Below are 20,775 nucleotides of genomic sequence, written 5' to 3' on the forward strand. Positions count from 1 at the left end.
GACCCCGTGGACTGCAGCGATGATGAACAGTATGTGCTCCTAACTTCGGCCAACTCCTCCACCTGTGTACTCCTGGTTCCATCATTCCAACCATCCTCTTTCTCCTGGACCATTTTCCATCAGTAAATAAACAAGAGGTTACTTTCTCATCTTTAAAAACAACAACTGACTCTTGACCTCACTTCTCTAACAACAATCCCATTTCTCCTCCCCTGTAGACAATAAGAATTGGCATCTCCAACCCTTTCCTCTATCAGATTTTTATCCTTTTGACTCCATAGAAGGTCCTCTTGTCAAGGTCATTAATGACATCCACATTGCTATATCTAATGGTCAATATCTATCCTTAATCTTTCTGAAGGTTTAAATACAATTGATTACTCCTTTCTCCCTGAAACATTTTCTTCTCTTGGCTACCAGGGCACCACACATACTCCATGGCATTATATGTGTGTGTGCATATATATATTAATATATATATATGTATATCAAACTGCCTGATTAGCATTCCCACTGGGTTGTACAATAGGCATCTTGAACTTAACACATCCAAAATCAAATTCCTGATTTCTATCCCCAAACCTAATTCATTTTTTTTTTAATGGCAACCATATCCTTGAGTCAGCCTTGACTCCTCTCTTGCTTTCACTCCCATATCTGATCCATCAGTGAACTGGTTGACTCTACTTTTAAAATATATGTTTTAATAGATATTTAAGGATCTACTACTCTACTGCTTTTACCCTGATCTGACACACTGGTCTCTTGATTCACCTCCTAGCTGACCTCTCAGTTCTGCCCTTGATCCTCTTATGGTTTATTTCCCTCCCTCTAACCCAAATAATCCCCTTAGAATATGCTATTCTTAAACTTATACCCTTAAGTAGCTTCCCATTTCACCCCAAGTGAGAGTCAAGCTCCAACTAACAGGGACTCCCACACAATTTGTTCCATCCTGTCTTTGTTACCTCTCAGCCTCCTCTTTCATACCATCCTGCTTCCTCACTCTGATCAGTCACACAGCTTTCCTTGTGATTCCTGGCTTAGCACCTCTGCACTTGCCTGTTCCTTTTGCCCAGAATGGTCTTTCTTCAGGTATTTTCCCTACCTCCTTTAGGTCCCCACCAAAATGTTACTTTTCCTGACCTATTAAAATTTGGGGACTTCCCTGTGGTCAAGTGGTTAAGAATCCACCTGGCAATGAAGGGGACACGGGTTCAATCCTTGATCCGGGAAGATCCTACATGCCACGGAACAACTAAGCCTATGCACTACAACTAATGAGCCTGAGCGCTAAAGCCTGTGAGCTGCAATGAAAGTCCCCAATCACCACAACGAGAGAAAGCCCGTGATCAGCAGCAAAGACCCAGTGCAGTCAAAAATAAACAAATAAACAAACTTTTTAAAAAATAAAAGTTGGTCACAATCTCTTCTTTCCTTATTTTTCTCCATAGCACTTATCACGAGCTGATGCACTACACATTTTACTTGTGTTTGTCTCCCACGCAACAGACTTCAAACTCCACAAACACAGAGAATTTTTTCTGATTTGTTTCCTGCTGTTTTCAGGGCCTAGAGTAGTGCCTGAAGTGTAAGAGATACCCAAAAAGTATTTTTGGGATATATCACATGAAGATTATGATGGAGCGATGAGAGACAACAGCACTTTTTAGAAAATGCTTAATGGCATGCCGAGTTTTCATCTTGTCCGTGATGAGTTCCACTGCAGCGTTTCCATCAGAAGAGTGACAGGGATCAGACCTGGACAATGAAAGATCAGTCTAGCCACAGGGTGGAGCAGAGACTGGAGGGGTGGGATTGGAGCTGGAAGGATACTTGAGAGGATGTTGGCAGAAATTCAAGTTAGAAAAATTGAGAGCTGAGCAAAGGCAGAGGCTATGGACATAAAGAGAAAGGGAGTGAATTTGACAGTTACTTAGGGGCAGAAGAGAGACCCTGGTGATTAATGTGATATGTGGAATACAGCCCACCAGAAGACACCCTTTTATTCTCCCCAGATTTCATCCCCAGAAACCCCTAGACTGGGCCATTATGGATCACGTGTAGCAGTCTCTGCAGATTTTTGAAAGCCTGGAGCTGAGCTAGAATTCTTAAATCCCACCCTGTGCTGATTCCAGGTAAGGCACTGTCTAACAACGTCAAGCTCCTGAACCACTAAGAATTTACAGGTTTGGGCTTTACCAGGAACTCCTGGTCTATTTCCCATTTTCTCACCCACTCTGTCTGCCCTGTTAAGGAAAGTCAAGAAAGCAAGAACCACCAAGAAACTTAAAACATTGTTTACTTTTTACCTTCTACTGACCTACCTTAATTTAGCTTCTTCTCCCACTGTTGACATAGTTACTTCACAGATGCAGAGAGATAAGGGCTATCCTATTGCCAGGGAACCACCCCCCCCACCCCCGCCCCGACCTAGGGCCCAGTTCAAGGAAGCAAGTGCTATTGATGGCAGTTGTCCATTTGATAATAGGATTTATAGTAAAAGATTCGCTTCCTGGCATACTTCTTCAGAAGGTCTTGGCTTCCCAGGATGCTAAGGTCCAACTACTATAATCTATACATGCTTAGCCAAAACAGAAAGCTCTAGTCCTCCAGAACTCATTCTTTAAACCCAACCCCTTAGCCAATATCCTAATTGGGACTGACATCAGGCTTTCGTAAGCCACACAGGGCTGTCAACCAATGGAGGGAGTTTAACATCACTTAAGTTTCAGACCTTAACATCCACATTGCAGGCTGCTGCATACTGAGTGAAAAGAGGCGAGCTGGAGCCCCCACATGAAAAGGAACACAAAGAAAGCTGGACTGTCCTTTCAGTGTCACTGTGGACAGGAAAAACAAGTAGCCAAGTACATCAGTGAGGAAACTCCAACCCTAGTATACAAGGAGTGATGGTCTGGGTAAAGGTAGCAAGTATGGGTAGTGTAGCTGGCACAGGGCTTCTCCTTGATCTCTTGAGAATATCAGACTTTGTTTCAGGGGCTGACCCAGGATCTCTTCACCATTCAGGTGGGTCCCCAGTAAAAATCCAAGAGCAACTGTTAGAGCTCAGAGCTCTGCTGTATATGGTCTGTGGGAGACAACTGGCCCCGCAAATTACAGTTTGAGAAACACCTGAAGGGCATGCAGACTTTCGTAGGGATCCTTAACTTGGGACCTCCTTGAAATTGAATATGATTTTCTGTTTGTATGATGAGCATATGTGCACTTTATTTAGAGAGAAGGTCATTATCAGATTCTCTGTGACTTAAGAAAGAGACTGGATCTGTACAACCTTAACTCCATTTTCCAAAATGGTAGAATTAGTCACACTTCAAGTGTTCAATGTCCACATGTGGTAGTGATCACCATATCTGTGCAAAAACATTTCCTCACCACAGAAAGTTCTATTGGACAGTGCTGCCTTAAAGAAACGGTCCATGGGATAATAAGAAGGTAATATTACCTGATGAATAAGCCTAGGCTTTGAACTCAGACTCAGGGTGGAGTCCAGACTCTGCCACGATAAACCATATAACTGTGGATACGTTGTTTACCTTCTCCAAACCTCTTTTCATCACCTGGAAATCACGAAATTTATCTCCCAAGGCCATGGCAAAGACTAAAGGTGAAAACTGAAATAAGTGTGAAGTACAGTACCTGATTTGTAGCAAGCTCTCAAGGAATGGTAGCTACAATGGTCTTTCATAGTCTTCATGCTCCATAATACCTTATTGGGAATGCCCTCTGTTTTGGATACCCTAAGTTTTTGATTAATTACTGTGAATACCTATTTCTTAACTACTGCTTCCAGCCTGCCTTTCTAAAAGTTATTCCTAACAGATTTATGAGTCACAAATGAAAGAGGCTAAGATCTGTGGTATTATTGATACATATAAGGAAGGAGGCGAGAACGGCCACTTGTACCCAGGACTACGTGAGGTGCTTCATTAGTCGTTGAAATCAGTGCGACTTCCCTGGTGGTCCAATGGCTAAGACTCTGTGTTCCCAATGCAGGGAATGATCTGCATTGGGAACACAGATCCCAATAGGTCTGATCCCTAGTCAGGGAAATAGATCCCACATGCCACAATTAAAAGATCTTGCATGCTGCAACAAAGATCAAAGACCCCATGTGTCATGGCTAAGACCCGGAATGGTCAAATATTAATAAACAAAAATTTTTAAAAAATCATTAAGATCACCATATTTGCCACAGTGTTATATGTAATAATGAAAAACTGGAAATATTACACAGTAACAAAAACAAACAAACAAAAAAAACCCCATAATTGCATGTAACAATGTGATGAATCTTACAAGGACAACATGAAATGTAAAAAGCAAATCTCAAAAGAATACATGTGGTATAATTCTACCTAGAAAGAGGTCAAACTGGGGAAAATTCAATTGTGCTGCTTAAGGTGATAAACTGTAAGGAAGAACAAGGAACTGCCTACCATGGAAGTGGTCACCTCTGAGTGATGAGGCGAGGGATACTGAGGCAGCTTTGGCAATGTTTTGTTTCTTTTTTTTTTTTCCTCCCAGAGTGGTAGTTCCTTTATACTATTTGTTAAATTGTACCTTTATGCCCTAATTTTAATTCATAATTTAAAATATTTTAAAATAAAGACAAAAGGAAAATAAATATAAAACTACATTTTCAGTGTTATTTCAATTATACAGATGTCTGCAGGCATGGGAAAAATGATCAACAGTGCTCTTCTCTGGGCAGCAAAATGTAAAGAGATTTATGCTGTCTTCTTTATACATTTCGCATTTTTTAGATTTTTTATAATTAACGAGTATTACTTTTACATAAGAATAAAAGCAGAACTACCGACCGCACAATAAGAATAAAAGCAGAACTACCGACCGCCAGTTTTGCTCTTCAATTTGTATCTCTGCAGTGGTAGAGTCACTTTGAGGAAGAGAAAGGTCTCTGACATCTGCTAGAGAGAAACAGGAAGGGAGCAAGGGCCACACAACTGAAATCAATACAAAGCACCACCACAGGTCTGCTTATTCATGTTGACGATAGGCCTTCAGGGGGCTCAGCTGACGGAAACCAGAAAAGATACTACTGCCTGTCTTATCCCAGAACCCACACAACTCTGCCTATTCTCTCTCTTTCAAGGCCTTGGAAAATGAGCCAACAGCTGAGAAAGAAAAAAGAGACGTTATTACGATTTGATAATAACTACCACTTTAAAACTCATTATTGTCATAACAGGGCTTCCCTGGTAGTTCAAACGGTAAAGAATCTGCCTGCAATGTGGGAGACACAGGTAGGAACCCTGAGTCAGGAAGATCCCCTGGAGAAGGGAATGGTGTAATATTGTCTTAGGGGTGTTACATGCATTAATTCAATCCTAACATTTACAAGCATTCTATCAGGTGACTATATATTTTGTGCTGATATTCTAGGGTTGGGGAGGTGGAATGACTTGTCCAGATGTCTGACTCCAAACCAGCTGCTCTCACTCCACCATGATTTATCTTTACTCTTGTACATGTTGTAAAGAGCTTCCTCATCTTTTTCCCCCTACTCCTAGCCAAGATGAGCCAAGTGAAACGTTGGTTCCATTTCCCCAGGGAGTGACAGCTCATTTAATTACAACAACAAACTTGCCACCAGGAAGAAGGGACTATTTAAAGGTGTCAATTACACAGTGATTGTGGAATTCATAATGTGACAAATCCAGTGGCTGAACCTATGATTATCTGACAAAGAATATATAGTGGAAGAGGCCCTCTGCCTGCCAACAAAGAGAAGTCAGTCAGTCTGTCCCAGTGCTGCACTATGCGACTTCTCTCCTGGATCTCCCTTCTCCACGAAAGGGAGCAGCTGTCTGTCAGACGGTTTCTGAATTAAATTCCTGGAAACTATACAGGCTATTTTTCATGTCTGACTCAAGGCTTGGGAAATCTGGTGTGTTCCTTTATATAATTCAGCCTTTGACCTGAAGAGTTCCCTTTAGCGATCTGCATTTTCTCACCTGTACAATCATCTCTTCCTCCATATCCACAGGTGAACTGGTTCCAGGACTCTCACTGAAGTCATGCTCTAGTCCGTTATAGAGAATGGTGTAGTCTCTGCTTATAACCTATACACATCCTCCTGTGTACTTTAAATAATCTCAAGTTTACTTGTAATAGAATGCAAATGCTATGTAAGTAGCTGTAAATACACTGTAAATGCTATAAAAATAGTTGCCTGTGCCTGGCAAATTTAAGTTTTACTACGTGCTATGTAGAACTTCCTGGCAAAAAAAAAATTTTCTGCACATTTTTAACCAAGGTTGTTTGACACCTCAGATGCAGAAGCTAAGGACAAGGTGAGCTGACTGTACTTCAGTTCAGTTCAGTCACTCAGTCATGTCCAACTCTTTGCAACCCCATGAATTGCAGCACGCCAGGCCTCCCTGTCCATCACCAACTCCCGGAGTTCACTGAAACTCACGCCCATTGAGTCGGTGATGCCATCCAGCCATCTCATCCTCTGTTGTCCCCTTCTTCTCCTCCCTCCAATCCCTCCCAGCATCAGGGTCTTTTCCAATGAGTCAACTCTTCGCATGAGGTGGCCAAAGTACTGGAGTTTCAGCTTCAGCATCAGTACCCCCAATGAACACCCAGGACTGATCTCCTTTAGGATGGACTGGTTGGATCTCCTTGCAGTCCAAGGGACTCTCATGAGTCTTCTCCAACACCACAGTTCAAGAGTATCAATTCTTCGGTGCTCAGCCTTCTTCACAGTCCAACTCTCACATCCATACATGACTACTGGAAAAACCATAGCCTTGACTAGACAGACCTTTGTTGGCAAAGTAATGTCTCTGCTTTTCAATATGTTATGTAGGTTGGTCATAACTTTCCTTCCAAGGAGTAAGCATCTTTTAATTTCATGGCTGCAATTATCATCTGCAGTGATTTTGGAGCCCAGAAAAATAGAGTTTGACACTGTTTCCACTGTTTCCCCATCTATTTCCCATGAAGTGATGGGACCAGATGCCATGATCTTCATTTTCTCAATGTTGAGCTTTAAGCCAACTTTTCACTCTCCTCTTTCACTTTCATCAAGAGGCTTTTTAGTTCCTCTTCACTTTCTGCCATAAGGCTGGTGTCATCTGCATATGTGAGTTATTGATATTTCTCCTGGAAATCTTGATTCCAGCTTGTGCTTCTTCCAGCCCAGCGTTTCTCATGATGTACTCTGCATATAAGTTAAATAAGCAGGGTGACAATATACAGCCTTGACCAACTCCTTTTCCTATTTGGAACCAGTCTGTTGTTTCATGTCCACTTCTAACTGTTGCTTCCTGACCTGCAAACAGGTTTCTCAAGAGGCAAGTCAGGTGGTCTGGTATTCCCATCTCTTGAAGAATTCTCCACAGTTTATTGTGATCCACACAGTCAAAGACTTTGGCCTAGTCAATAAAGCAGAAATAGATGTTTTTCTGGAACTCTCTTTCTTTTTCGATGATCCAGCGAATGTTGGCAATTTGATCTCTGGTTCCTCTGCCTTTTCTAAAACCAGCTTAAACATCTGGAAGTTCACGGTTCACGAATTGCTGAAGCCTGGCTTGGAGAATTTTGAACATTACTTTACTACCATGTGAGATGAGTGCAATTGTGCGGTAGTTTGAGCATTCTTTGGCATTGACTTTCTTTGGGATTGGAATGGAAACTGATCTTTTCCAGTCCTGTGGCCACTGCTGAGTTTTCCAAATTTGCTGGCATATTGAGTGCAGCACTTTCACAGCATCATCTTTCAGGATTTGAAATAGCTCAACTGGAATTCCATCACCTCCACTAGCTTTGTTCATAGTGATGCTTTCTAAGGCCCACTTGACTTCACATTCCAGGATGTCTGGCTCTAGGTGAGTGATCACACCATCGTGATTATCTTGGTCATGAAGATCTTTTTTGTACAGTTCTTCTGTGTATTCTTGCCACCTCTTCTTAATATCTTCTGCTTCTGTTAGGTCCATACCATTTCTGTCCTTTATCGAGCCCATCTGTGCATGAAATGTTCCCTTGGTATCTCTAATTTTCCTGAAGACATCTCTAGTCTTTTTCATTCTGTTGTTTTCCTCTATTTCTTTGCACTGATCGCTGAGGAAGGCTTTCTTATCTCTCCGTGCTATTCTTTGGAACTCTGCATTCAGGTGCTTATATCTTTCCTTTTTTCCTTTGCTTTTCGCTTCTTTTCTTTTCACAGCTATTTGTAAGGCCTCCCCAAACAGCCATTTTGCTGTTTTGCATTTCTTTTCCATGGGGATGGTCTTGATCCCTGTCTCCTGTACAATGTCATGAACCTCCATCCATAGTTCATCAGGCACTCTATCTATCAGATCTAAGCCCTTAAATTTATTTCTCACTTCCACTGTATAATCATAAGGGATTTGATTTAGGTCATACCTGAATGGTCTAGTGGTTTTCCCTACTTTCTTCAGTTTAAGTCTGAATTTGGCAATAAGGAGTTCATGATTTGAGCCACAGTCAGCTCCCAGTCTTATTTTTGCTGACTGTATAGAGCTTCTCCATCTTTGGCTGCAAAGAATATAATCAATCTGATTTCAGTGTTGACCATCTGGTGATGTCCATGTGTAGAGTCTTCTCTTGTGTTGTTGGAAGAGGGTGTTTGCCATGACCAATGTGTTCTCTTGGCAAAACTTTATTAGCCTTTGCCCTGCTTCATACTGTTCTTAGTGTCTGTGATTAGATAATAGGCCATCATGACAAGCCCGTAATTTCCTGAGGCATTTTTTATTTAGTTATTTTGGGATATTTTATAATTTACTTTCTCTTTAGAATATTTTGTAAATGGCAACTAAAACCCATTTTTAACAAACACCTATAAACAACCCAGTGTTAAAAATAAGGAAGCAAAAAAAAATATTGCCCAAACTCTGAGGTCACTGACACTGTTTTTGGAGAGAAGTCTAACAACCACTGAACGCACTCCACCTCCCAGCCCCTTTCAGACAGAAAAGTCTGTGGTTCCTACGCACTGTGGTGGGGGAAGGTAGTGGTCATTTTTAAGAATAACTTTTATTCAATTTACTTAGTATATTGAATTATTTGTAATTAACTAATTAAAATTAATTCATATTAATTTATTTAATAATTTGGGCAACTGAGTTTTCCACGTTTAAGTTAACTGAATAAAAATATTCAGCTAAACTGAGTCACTTTGCTGTATAGATCAGCACAACACTGTAAATCCAACTATACTTCAATTAAAAATTTTTTTTCAATTTGCCTATTGCTTTATACTCACAACAATCATGTAAATTAGTTCAGAGTAGTTGCATGATTTGCCCAAGTACACACAGCTAGTTAGAAGCTATAATCTTTTACAATAACTTTTTTTTCCCTTAAGGGGGAAATTTCCCATACCCCAACTAAAGGCCAATACATCTACATCCTCCCATAGAATGAGTTACTACATCTAGGCAGGACATCTAGTTATTACCTCGCACAAGAAGGGTGAAGATGTTGAAAAAAACATAGAGGCCAAAAAAAAAAAAAACTTATCTCCCTAAATACTGTGGGGTGAGCAGGAAGGTACAACCCAGAAATACTTTCTAGGTTTTCTCTCCTCTTTTTGCAACAGAGATTAAGAGTAAGGTATCACATTGGGTTATTTTGGCTGTCATTGTCCTGTGACTTCCCTATCAACCTCAAGTACTTCTGGAGTCCCTTTCCTTTCTCCACTTTGCCCTAAGAGAGTTAACCCTTCCACTGCCTTCAAGGAATTTAGCATCCAGCATCACCTTCCAGTTGTGGGAGAGAATACTTCCTCCTTTGCTTCTCCAGGCCCAGCCCATTCAAGCAGCGTCTCCCCACCCCCTCGAGTCTCTTAGAGTTAAAGCTGCTGGGATCACATCTCCCTGGCAGCCAGTGCTTTCTTAACCCGGTCTTGGAAGGTAGCTGATTTCTGGCCAGAGGAAGAAGACAGTGAAATGTGCTCTGAGTAGGGATGGTTATGCAAGATTCAAGGAGGAGAAGGAAGCTGAGAGGGGAGCTGGTGAGTCAGAGGAAAAAAGCTGTACAGCTTAGCTGGCAGAGCCTTCAGAGTGGTGGAGAAGCCCAAGCTGTTGACAAGGTAAGGAGAGAATTTCCCGTGTACACCTCCAGAGCAGGGCCATTATTCCCAGGTCCTTGGAGCAGAGTTTCAGATAACATGGGACAACTAAGCTGGGCATTTCTTTGTGAATGGCAGAGAGGTGTTGGAGAGGGGATGGATCAGAATCACCTGGATAATATTCCCCAAAAGCACAAGTTGCCTGCCAGCAGCTCTCCTAACCCCACGCACCCCCATCCGTAAGAAAGAGCCTAGAAAGTGAGTGGGGCTATTCTGATGTATACTTTATAGCTGGTTCATCTTACTTATTCCGATGCTGGCTTCTGTGTTTCCTGTAGCTTTTCCTCTGCTCAGGTGCTGGGAAGTGAGGACCAGAGGTGCTAAGAGCTACAGATTTTCTCTAGCTCAGCTGACATTTAGTGTGATAACTGAATTCTCAGATCTGAGACCCAAAATATCCAGGTCTAATCAGGCGGGGCTGTTTTTATCATTGAGAATTAAAGTTCACTTATTCTGAAACACGGAGGTGTGGCTCATCACTGTTCTATGTGATGTATTTAATTGGACTGTTGTCATTACTGTGACTAGAAGGGCTTTCAAAGTTGTGGAGCTCCATTCCGATGTAAAATAAGATTAAATTATGAGGCCAGTGAGTCAGCCAAGGTAGAAGAGACTTCTGTCTTGTAAGGCTGTGGACAAGTCTGGAACTTCTAACTGTGAGTAAAATACCTTTAAAAAAATTATTTGAGTCTTCAGGCTACTCTCTAGTTGTGCTTGGGCTTCTCATTGGGGTGGCTTCTCTTGTGGCAGAGCACAGGCTCTAGGGGCACGGGCCTCAGCAGTTGTGGCACAGGGCCTCATCAGTCACGGCTCATGGGCTCTACAGCACAGGTTCAGTAATTGCAGCACCCTGGTTTAGTTGCTCTAATGCCTATGGGATCTTCCCAGATCAGGGGATCCAACCCGTGTCTCCTGCATTGGCGGGTGGATTTTCTACCACTGGGCCATCAAGGAAGCCCCATGTGGAACATTTTTAAAGTCTTTATTACATGTGTTACAACACTGCTTCTGTGTTACATTTTGGTTTTCTGGCCACAAGGCCTATTGGATCTTAGCTGCCCAACCAGCGATCGAACCTGACCCCCTGCCTAGGAAGGCAAAGTCTTTACCACAGGACTGCCAAGGAAGTCCCAATATAGTGTTTTTTCTTTTATTTATTTATTTTTGGTTGCGCTGGGTCTTTGTTGCTGCACTTGGGCTTTCTCTACTTGCGGAAGTGGGGGCTACTCTTTGTTGTGGTACTCAGGCTTTCTCATTGTGGGGGCTTCTTTTGTCGCAGAGCACAGGCTCTAGGCATGCTGGCTTCAGTAGTTGAGGCACACAGGCTCAGCAGTTGGAGCTGTCGGGCTCTAGAGCTTGGGTTCAGTAGTTGAGTCACACAAGCTTAGTTGCTCTGCAGCATGTGGAATCTTCCCAGATCAGGGGTCAAACCCATGTCCTGTGAATTGGCAGGCTGATTCTCATCCACTGCACCACCAGGGAAGACCCCAGTATGTTTTTAAATTATGTTTCTTGGAAGGAGATGACAGGTTGTGCTGTGAGTGTTTTTTTCCTTCTATTTTCTTCTTTTACTAATGGACCCAGAGAAGTTTTGTGAGTAGTCTATTGCCCCTCAATGGGGCTTTAATTTCTTATTAATAAATATATATTTTTAGTGATGCTCATGGTTTTTACCCCCTTAGTTCTAAATAATACATGCTCTGTATAGAACTTAATTTTTTAGAGTTAGGTTCACTGTGCCATATTGCTTCTAAACTATGGTTCTGACTTAATATCTTGCTCCATGCAGTTGAGATAGTATTGGTTTTGTGCTCAATACTCAGTAAAATCATCTAAATTTTAGTAACTAATATGGGTTTGATCCCTGGGTCAGGAAGATCCTCTGGAGGAGGAAATGACAACCCACTTCAGTATTCTTGCCTAGAGAATCCCATGGACAGTGGAGCCTGGCTGGCTACAGTCCATGGGGTCGCAAAGAGTGGACATAACTGAAGTGACTTAGTATGTATGCACACATGCCACTTCTCACACTCATTTATTTAGTCATTTGTTCAACAAGTACTTAATGAGCCCTAATCAGTTGTGTGTTTTATGTGCCTGTAAACAAGATAAGATATAGCGTTCACCTTTAAGTAATAGCAGCCCAGTGGAGATATTCATCCTCCACTGTACTACAGGGGCTTCCCCTGTTGCTCAGCTGGTAAAGAATCTGCCTGCAATGTGGGAGACCTAAGTTCAATCTCTAGGTTAGGAAGATCCCCTGGAGGAAGAAAAGGCTATCCACTCCAGTATTCTGGCCTGGAGAATTCCATGGACTCTATAGTCCATGGGGTCGCAAAGAGTCGGACACGACTGAGCAACTGTCACTTCACTTAACTGTACTACAGAGAGAGAGATGGATGGGAATGGAAAGTTCGGGAGAAAACTAAATCTTGGGAGGAAATAAGATACCTTTCAGGGAGAAAGCTGAGAGGTGGGCAGAATCTTGAGGAAAGAGTGGTTGTCTTGCAAATGTCTCAGAGCTTGTAAACAATGGGGCAGGGACTTCCCTGGTGGCTCAGTGGTAAAGAATCCACCTGCCAATGCTGGAGACACAGGGTTCCATCCCTCGTCTGGGAAGATCCCACTTGCTGTGGAGCAACTAAGTCCATGTGCCAAAACTACTAAGCCAGTACTCTAAAATCTGGGAGCCATAACTACTGAAGCCCAGCAGCCCTAGAGCCCATGCTCCGCAACAAGAGAAGCCACCACAATAAGAAACCTGTGCGCCACAACTAGAGAGTAGCCTCTACTCACTGCAAGTAGAGAAAAGCCCTCGCAGCAACGAAGACCCAGCACAGCCAAAAAAAAATTAAATTATTAAAAATAAATAACAGGGCAAGTTGTAAGAACTGGAAGTCAAATTCAGAACCTAAGGTGTCAGAAAGGGAAGGGAGTGACAGAAGATCTAAGATTGGATTATGTAGGGCCCCCGGACATGAGAATTGGGGATTTAATCCTATATGTGTCAGAAAGCTACTGAAGGACTTTAAGGAAGGGAATGACAGGCTTGTGCTTTAAAAAGATAGATTCTGACAGCAGTGAATGAGGTGGAGAGCTGAGGGAGAGAACTGAGAGACAGAAGTGAGAGGCTACTTACTAAAGAAGCCAGGCTAGAGATGAGCAGACTCATTTTGATAACAGAGAGGGCAGAGTTCAAGCATGCATCAAATAGCCAGAAAAGAACACTCAGGAAGGTGCACTAGGGACCTCTCATAAATGCTTCCCAACCTCAAGGAGAGTCTACAGAGGAGGTAGTGTAGGACAGCTGAGGAGAGGTGATGGTTAGATGAGAGGAGATTGCCATGAAAAGCCTTCAGTTTCCTGTTCTTTCTGGGCCGCCTCTACACTGATTCCAGTGACTGCAGAGATGATCTTTCCCTGAGATACACCCTCAAGGGTCTCTGGCTGAGCTCATCAGCCCCATCATGGGTTGCTTAGATCCAGGTTGTATCCAGATCTCAGTGACAAGAGATGGGATTCACTTTACAAAAGCACACTTTCCTGCTGGCCAGGGAAAGTGCTCATGGAAAGAAAAAACAGAGAAAGTGAGAGGGTTCCCTTGACAGTCCCTGAAAACTGTGGCCAATTAAAGCCTGAGGACAACCAAGGACGAGTCTGAAGGCCAGGCACCAGCTCTGGGTGAGAATGGGCATGAGGTCAGGAGCCACAGGCAGGAAAGGAGCGCTCAGAGCATGAAGCCCACTCTGGACCCTGAGCTGGCCCAAAGCCACATGGGGGCAGGAGGTGGACTTTTGAAAGGTCCATGTTACCAGTCCCTAGGAAATGTTATCTTTTTCCTGAGCTGATTATAGGCCCTGCCTATAAAATTCTATCCTTGTATTTCTACATAGGTCAAGTTCTTTCCTTTCTCTTTTGCTCCATTAATTCCTATATTTGTTCTAAACTTTTCCTCATACTCAAATTGTCTTTGGGAGAAGGTCAGTTCCTCAATACTTGGCTCAATTCTTGAGTCATTATCAAACATGGCTTAGTTTCTAATCATTTCCTCTTGGGCTCAAGTTCAAAAGAACTAGGTCCTGTTCTTAGCTGGTCCTGCTGTAACCTTCAGGGCCAAGACAGGAATTACTATTCATTGATATGTTCCTGGCATATAACAATGTGCTTTTTTTGGCACATGGGAGAGATGATCCTCACTGGATCTGCTGGCACATGTGGAGGAAATGTATTGTTGTCATGAATGGAAGAGAAAAGTTTCTGGGCCACTGCCACTTAAGGTTTGGTTGAGGTCATCACACACTTCCCAGAAGGTTCAGGGGACTTCCAAGGGAAGCCCATGGGCTGGCAAAGCATGTTCTACCTCTTCAGGAAGCAAGCCATAAACTCCAAGAGGCACATCTGTGGCTGTCCAACTCCTCCTCTAAAATCTGCTCCCTAAAATCTCTGGAGCTCTAGACACAGACAGTGGTTTATGACCAGTATGAAGCCTAACTGGACAACAGATACCAAAGGTACACATACCCATACTCTCTGACTCAGCAATTCCACTTCTTGGGAGTTAGCTTACATGCTTGGATAATGATGTGTGAACATAAAGGTCATTACTGAAAGCTCTGAAATGGCCAAAGACTGGAAAAACCCCAAAGTTCACCAATGAGGACACTGGTTAAATACTGATAAATTGTGGTACATCTGTACAATAAAATTCTATGTTGTGATAGCCTAAGATACCCCTCTGTTTGTTCTTCCACGGTCTTCCACTTCAGCATGATACCGCCCAAAAGAATGAAGCTCCTGCTGTTCCTGGCTTCCCAGATGGCCATCTTCATTCTGTTCATCCTTGTGTACTCCCATGATGACAACTCCCTGCAGGTGAAGGAGGAACCCAAGTCCCCGCACACTCATGTGCTGGTCCTGTCTTCATGGCGCTCTGGCTCCTCTTTTGTAGGGCAGCTTTTTGGACAGCACCCAGATGTCTTTTACCTGATGGAGCCCGCCTGGCACGTGTGGATGACCTTCACACAAAGCACAGCCCAGAGGCTGCATATGGCTGTGCGGGACCTCATTCGGGCCGTCTTTCTGTGTGACATGAGTGTCTTTGATGCCTACATGAATCCTGGCCCCCGGAAACAGTCCAGCCTATTCCAGTGGGATGGCAGCCGGGCCCTGTGTTCCCCACCTGCCTGCAACCTCTTCCCGCGAGATAAGATCATACCCCAGGCCCACTGCAGGATTCTGTGCCACCAGCAGCCCTTCGAGGTGGTGGAGGAGGCCTGCCGCACCTACAGCCACGTGGTGCTCAAGGAGGTGCGCTTCTTCAACCTGCAGGTGCTCTACCCTCTGCTGAGAGACCCTTCCCTCAACCTGCACATTGTGCACCTGGTCCGGGACCCCCGCGCAGTGTTCCGGTCCCGAGAACACACCACGAATGAACTTAAGATTGATAGCTACATTGTGATGGGGCAGCATTGGCAGAAACTCAAGGAGGAGGATCAACCTTACTATGCGATGCAAGTCATCTGCCAAAGCCAGCTGGAGATCTTCAAAGCTGTACAGTCCTTGCCCAAAGCCCTAAGGCAGCGCTACCTGCTCGTGCGCTATGAGGACTTGGTCCGGGACCCCCTGGGCCAAACTGCCCGAATGTATGAATACGTAGGGCTGAAATTCTTGCCCCGGCTCCAGACTTGGGTACATAATATCACTCGAGGCAAGGGCATGGGTAAGCACGCCTTCCACACAAATGCCAGGAATGCGCTCAATGTCTCTCAGGCCTGGCGCTGGTCCCTGCCTTATAAAAAGGTTTTTCGACTTCAGAAAGTCTGCAGGAATACCATGAACCTGCTGGGCTACCACCTTGTCACATCAGACCAAGAGCAGAAAAATCTGTCGCTGGATCTTCTGTCTACCTGGAGCCCCTATGAGCTGGTCTACCAAGAGGATTAAGGAGGCTCCTTCTCCACCCAGCACCAGCTTCAGCCACGTTAATTGAAGGCTATTTCTGAGCTTTGACAGTATGTGTCAGTGTACGCGTGAGAACGGGTTTGCCCACACATGTTCAAATCGAGAGATCTCTGTGTCTCTGCTCATTTCTGGAAAAGAGACTTGGGAACCTTATGTGAGAAGCACATACCAACCAACAAAACAGAAGTGATGCCTTTCTTCTCTTTTTGGCCTTCCTACCTGTGTATACCTCAGAGATTCTGTGGCCTGGGTCCTACATAGTACAAGCAGTATCACTGGAGAAAATCCATAAACTCCTCTGTCCACATCTTGCCCAATGGGAAAGGACAGAAACAGGAAAAAAACAGGGAAATGGGTCTTCTGCCAAAGAGCCCACCAACATATTCAATAGACATGTTAACTCTGAGCACTCAGAGCTCCCAGTGGATTAAAAAGAGAGCAGGGATCAGGGTTGGATGCTTATCTGTGAGTCTGGCCACAACTGTCAATTTACACAAATACAGAAGAAAACCTCTGCACAACACAGCAAGCTTTTAAGTTCATGGGGTGGCTGGACCCAATTTGGACATCAGTTCCCCTCAGTGTTTTCCTATTTTAAGCTGTGAAATTGCCGTCTGTTAACACTAAAATTTCAAAATAAGATTCTGTTTGGAGTGTACCTTTTTATGCTTTCTAATTAGTTAGTAGTAAATGTTCATTCTTATGGGATCTTAGCTAACAGCTTAATCATCTTTATAGATTTCTTTTACTGAAATATTTTATTTTTAAAATTAAAAAAAATTTTTTACTATAATATAGTTGATTTACAATGTATTAATTTCAGGTATACAGCACAGTGATTTAGTTTTATATATATTTATATATATATATACTTATATTTATAGATTCTTAATAAATACTTTTGTTATTATCTATCACCCACACATAGAACAAAATTGTTAAGACAGTGTTTGGTTCAGACGATGGACTAAGTCTAACTTGGTCAATACTGACCTATACACTGCCCTCTCAAGAACTTGTAGAAAGTAGACAACCACAGCTAAGCCCACTCTCATGTGAGATGTAAGCTGTAATAATACAGGATGCATCACTCTAGGTTCTGCTGCTGCTGCGGCTGCTAAGTCGCTTCAGTCGTGTCCGACTCTGGGCAACCCCACAGATGGCAGCCCACCAGGCTCCCCCGTCCCTGGGAGTCTCCAGGCAAGAACACTGGAGTGGGTTGCCATTTCCTTCTCCAATGCATGAAAGTGAAAAGTGAAAGTGAAGTCGCTCAGTCGTGTCCGACCCTCAGCAACTCCATGGACTGCAGCCCACCAGGCTCCTCCGTCCATGGGATTTTCCAGGCAAGAGTACTGGAGTGGGATGCCATTGCCTTCTCCAACTCTAGGTTCTACAGTTCTTTTAATCTCATACCTCAGCCAGAGGACCTCAGTTATAATATAATTGGTGCCATTCAGCTCTTCCTGGTCACCTCCCCTAACAAGAAAGGTTGTTTCCTTCAGTCTTTGCAGGACTCCTCACATCTAGTTGTGTATCAGAATCACCTGTTAAAGATGTGTTTTGTCATGTCCGACTTCAGATCTGCTGAAGAAGCTGGGATTCTGTATGTTTATCACATGACTCTGTAACTCTTCCACAGCCGGTCTGACAGTGGTACCCCCTGCCCTGGGCAGCACTACTCTTTGCCTTCTTGCTCCAAGACAGATGACTTCTCCAGTGCCTGCAGAATATCTAAGCACTTACTCACAACACAGGTGCTATCCCTAGGTTGGAAGGAATAGGAAGAAGGTCCCTGTGTGTCTGAAACTCTGTGTCTGAGTCCTGACTCTATAAACATTTCTCTTTGTTCACATCTGAGAGGTACCATCATTTCACCGTTCCTTTTGTTCCCAGGCCCACTCTTGGCATGGTCCTCACTTCATGAAGCTCCCTCCACATCATATGGGAATTTTCCCACTCCATTTTGCTCCTGGGTTGTGCCACCCCTGAGATGCTTGAGTAGATAGTTACCTTTGCCATCTGGGTCTTTGAAGTTAATTTATATGGGTTTTAAATGAGTGAATTTATTCTAATATCTAAACCCATGCCACTCTAGACCTTCCTCAAGAGCCTGGAATCTCTCAGGCATGTGCTTCTTGCCACTATAAACCTTTCAAAACTATAAAAATTTCCCCAACGTTGAAAATAAGGTCACGGCAGTAGGTGATGGTGGAAACAGAGTGAAGACGGTCAGTGAGAGAAAGAGATAGTGATAGACGACCATCTCTGATTTTCCCTCTGAAATTCCAGCCTCTACCTCTGTCTTAAAGTTAGCAACTTCCTTAGGAACCATTTCTATGGAATGCCAGAGTACAGAGAAGTTTGCTTTTCCATCTCCAAAAGAGTCACCCCATCCCCAGACAAGGACAGAGTGAAATCTCAGGATCTTATTTAAAATTAAGATCTACTTTAAAATAGTTTTAAATTTCCTATATTCCGAGTCCTGATGTCAGATGAGGTCCATCTTCTTGAAGGACAGTCTTATACATGACCCTATATAGCAGAGGTCCCCAACCTCCAGGCCACAGACTGGTATATCCTATCAGATATCCTATCAGATCAGCAGTAGCACTTGATTAGAAATAAAGAGCACAATAAATGTAATGCACTTGACTCATCCCCAAACCATGCACCCCCACCCCGGTCCATGAAATTGGTGCCAAAATCCCTGGTGCCAAAAAGGTTGAGGACCACTGCTATATAGGAGCCACTGGTAGCTGTTTAGATTTAAATAAGTTAAAATTAAAATGAAATTCAGTTCCTCAGTTGCATTAGCCATGTTTCAAGTACTTAACAGCAACATGTGGTTAATGGCTACTGTACTGGACACCACAGATATAGGTAATTTCCATCACTGTAAAAGTTCTATCAGATAGCTCTGGTCTAAATTAATTTCTATTTGTTTGCAGTATCATATTCTTAACCTCAAACCACAACCCCCCCCAAAAAAGTTTGGAGAATATAATATTGTAATGGCATTCTTATGTAAGAATGTGTAGTATAAAATCCTGCTATATTACCTCTGAAACTGTGACCCAGTGCTGAGCAATATTTAGAGAGCAATGGAATGTCTCCTACTGAAGTGTTCAGGAAGCTGGCACTGAAGTTCAGGGGTACCAGGGGCAGTACAATCAATTATGGGACATGCGGAATTTGGGAAGCTGAGAACCCATGACGAGTACAGAGGACTGTGTTCTGCAGAACAGCCTTACTACTCTGGAGGCATCTGTTCCAGCCCTCCACCTCCGCCAAACAGGGAGGTATTTGTTTGCTTGCCAAGCCTATTTGAGCTGCACAGGATCCAAGGATGAGTTTGAACACAGATGAGGGTTGAATGTGAGCTAAATTTCTTAGGGCTAGTAATCAGGCTTGGGGAATGAGCTATTTCATGTCTAGAGAAACATAATGGCCTGAAATGGCTAATTGCAGGAAAGTGATTGATGATTTTTATAAAAAGACATACTGGGTAAGTGCCCTAAGCCCACCAATTTGGGGAGAGAAAGGAGCCCCAAAATTTTAAATATGTGTTTGGAGGGTGAGAAAAGGTTAGCTTGGAAACAAAGTGGTGTTGACCGTGTTTCTCTGTGGCTACATTTTCTATATAATGAGAGCAATTGCTAAGTTTTTAAATTACTTTTAATTAAAATTATATTCTTTTCAGCTTGTGAATAGTAGTTATAGGGAGAAATGAGAAGGTAGAATCAGATTTTTGTGCAAAATCTGTCACTAAATAGTATATAACATCTTTCTTAAAAGAATAGCTTATAATTTTTCTATGTAAATATAAAGCAAAACATAAGTTAATTTCTCTGAGTATGCATATTATAACGACTCTATTGAATTACTTTCACAGACTAGCAAAGCTAAATTAAAAATAAACATATGTAAGTGACATAGGCCACCAGTATACGTCTGGTCAGTATTAGTGGGGGATCCCCAATACCCTGGCATTTCTATTGAGGGCTAGGCCCCTCTCCTGCATAAATATTCCTGTTCATTCAGAGAAAGACTATTTTCTAAAAGCAGTACTGAGGAAAAAGTAAGGACAGATAATCAAAGCAAGGATATTGAATATAGGATTAAGTTAAAGGATTTCTTCATTCATCTCATACATTTGATGGGCATGCCAAGGAATGTTCAAGGTGCTGTGGATATAGCAGCCAACATCATAGGCAAAGCCCCTCCTTTCATGAAGCTTCTATTTCGGTCTGTTGGGGAGTGGAGGAATAAACAATAAATACATGTCAGATGGTGATAAGTACTGTGGGGAAGAATAAAGCTGGGTAAGTGTTTGGGAGGTGAGGGAGAGTAATGTTTTAAAGAGGGCAATAAGGAATATCTTTGCTGAGAAAGTGGTATTTGAGCAGAGGCATTTGTGAAGCAGAGATCTGGGACAAAGTGCCCCAGTAAATGCCAATGTCAATATGGACAGGATCCATCAGGGTCCAGTGAGAACCTGTTATATGCTTGGTAGTATGCTGAGTGTTGTGGAGGATAAATAAGTACAGATGTTACAGAAAGAACAGTATGACCAAGAGGTTATGTGCTCATAAACATGTGGGCTCTAGAACTGGGTTGTCTGGGTGACTCTGCTGTTACCAGTTGGGTGACCTCAGCAAGTCTCT

General features: G+C 43.0%; 1 protein-coding gene across 1 annotated transcript; it reads left to right on the top strand.

Moving 5' to 3' along the window:
- The first annotated feature begins 9,942 nt into the window (after positions 1-9,942).
- On the top strand, positions 9,943-16,683 carry CHST4 (carbohydrate sulfotransferase 4). The gene is made up of 2 exons (XM_005899530.3): positions 9,943-10,111; positions 14,917-16,683. Exon 2 carries the CDS (start codon positions 14,918-14,920, stop codon positions 16,091-16,093), a length of 1,176 nt encoding a protein of 391 aa, XP_005899592.2. The 5' UTR covers positions 9,943-10,111; position 14,917; the 3' UTR covers positions 16,094-16,683.
- Positions 16,684-20,775: the final 4,092 nt, after the last annotated feature.

This window comes from Bos mutus, chromosome 18 (genome assembly GCF_027580195.1).
Source record: "Bos mutus isolate GX-2022 chromosome 18, NWIPB_WYAK_1.1, whole genome shotgun sequence".
NCBI classification, from domain to species: domain Eukaryota; kingdom Metazoa; phylum Chordata; class Mammalia; order Artiodactyla; family Bovidae; genus Bos; species Bos mutus.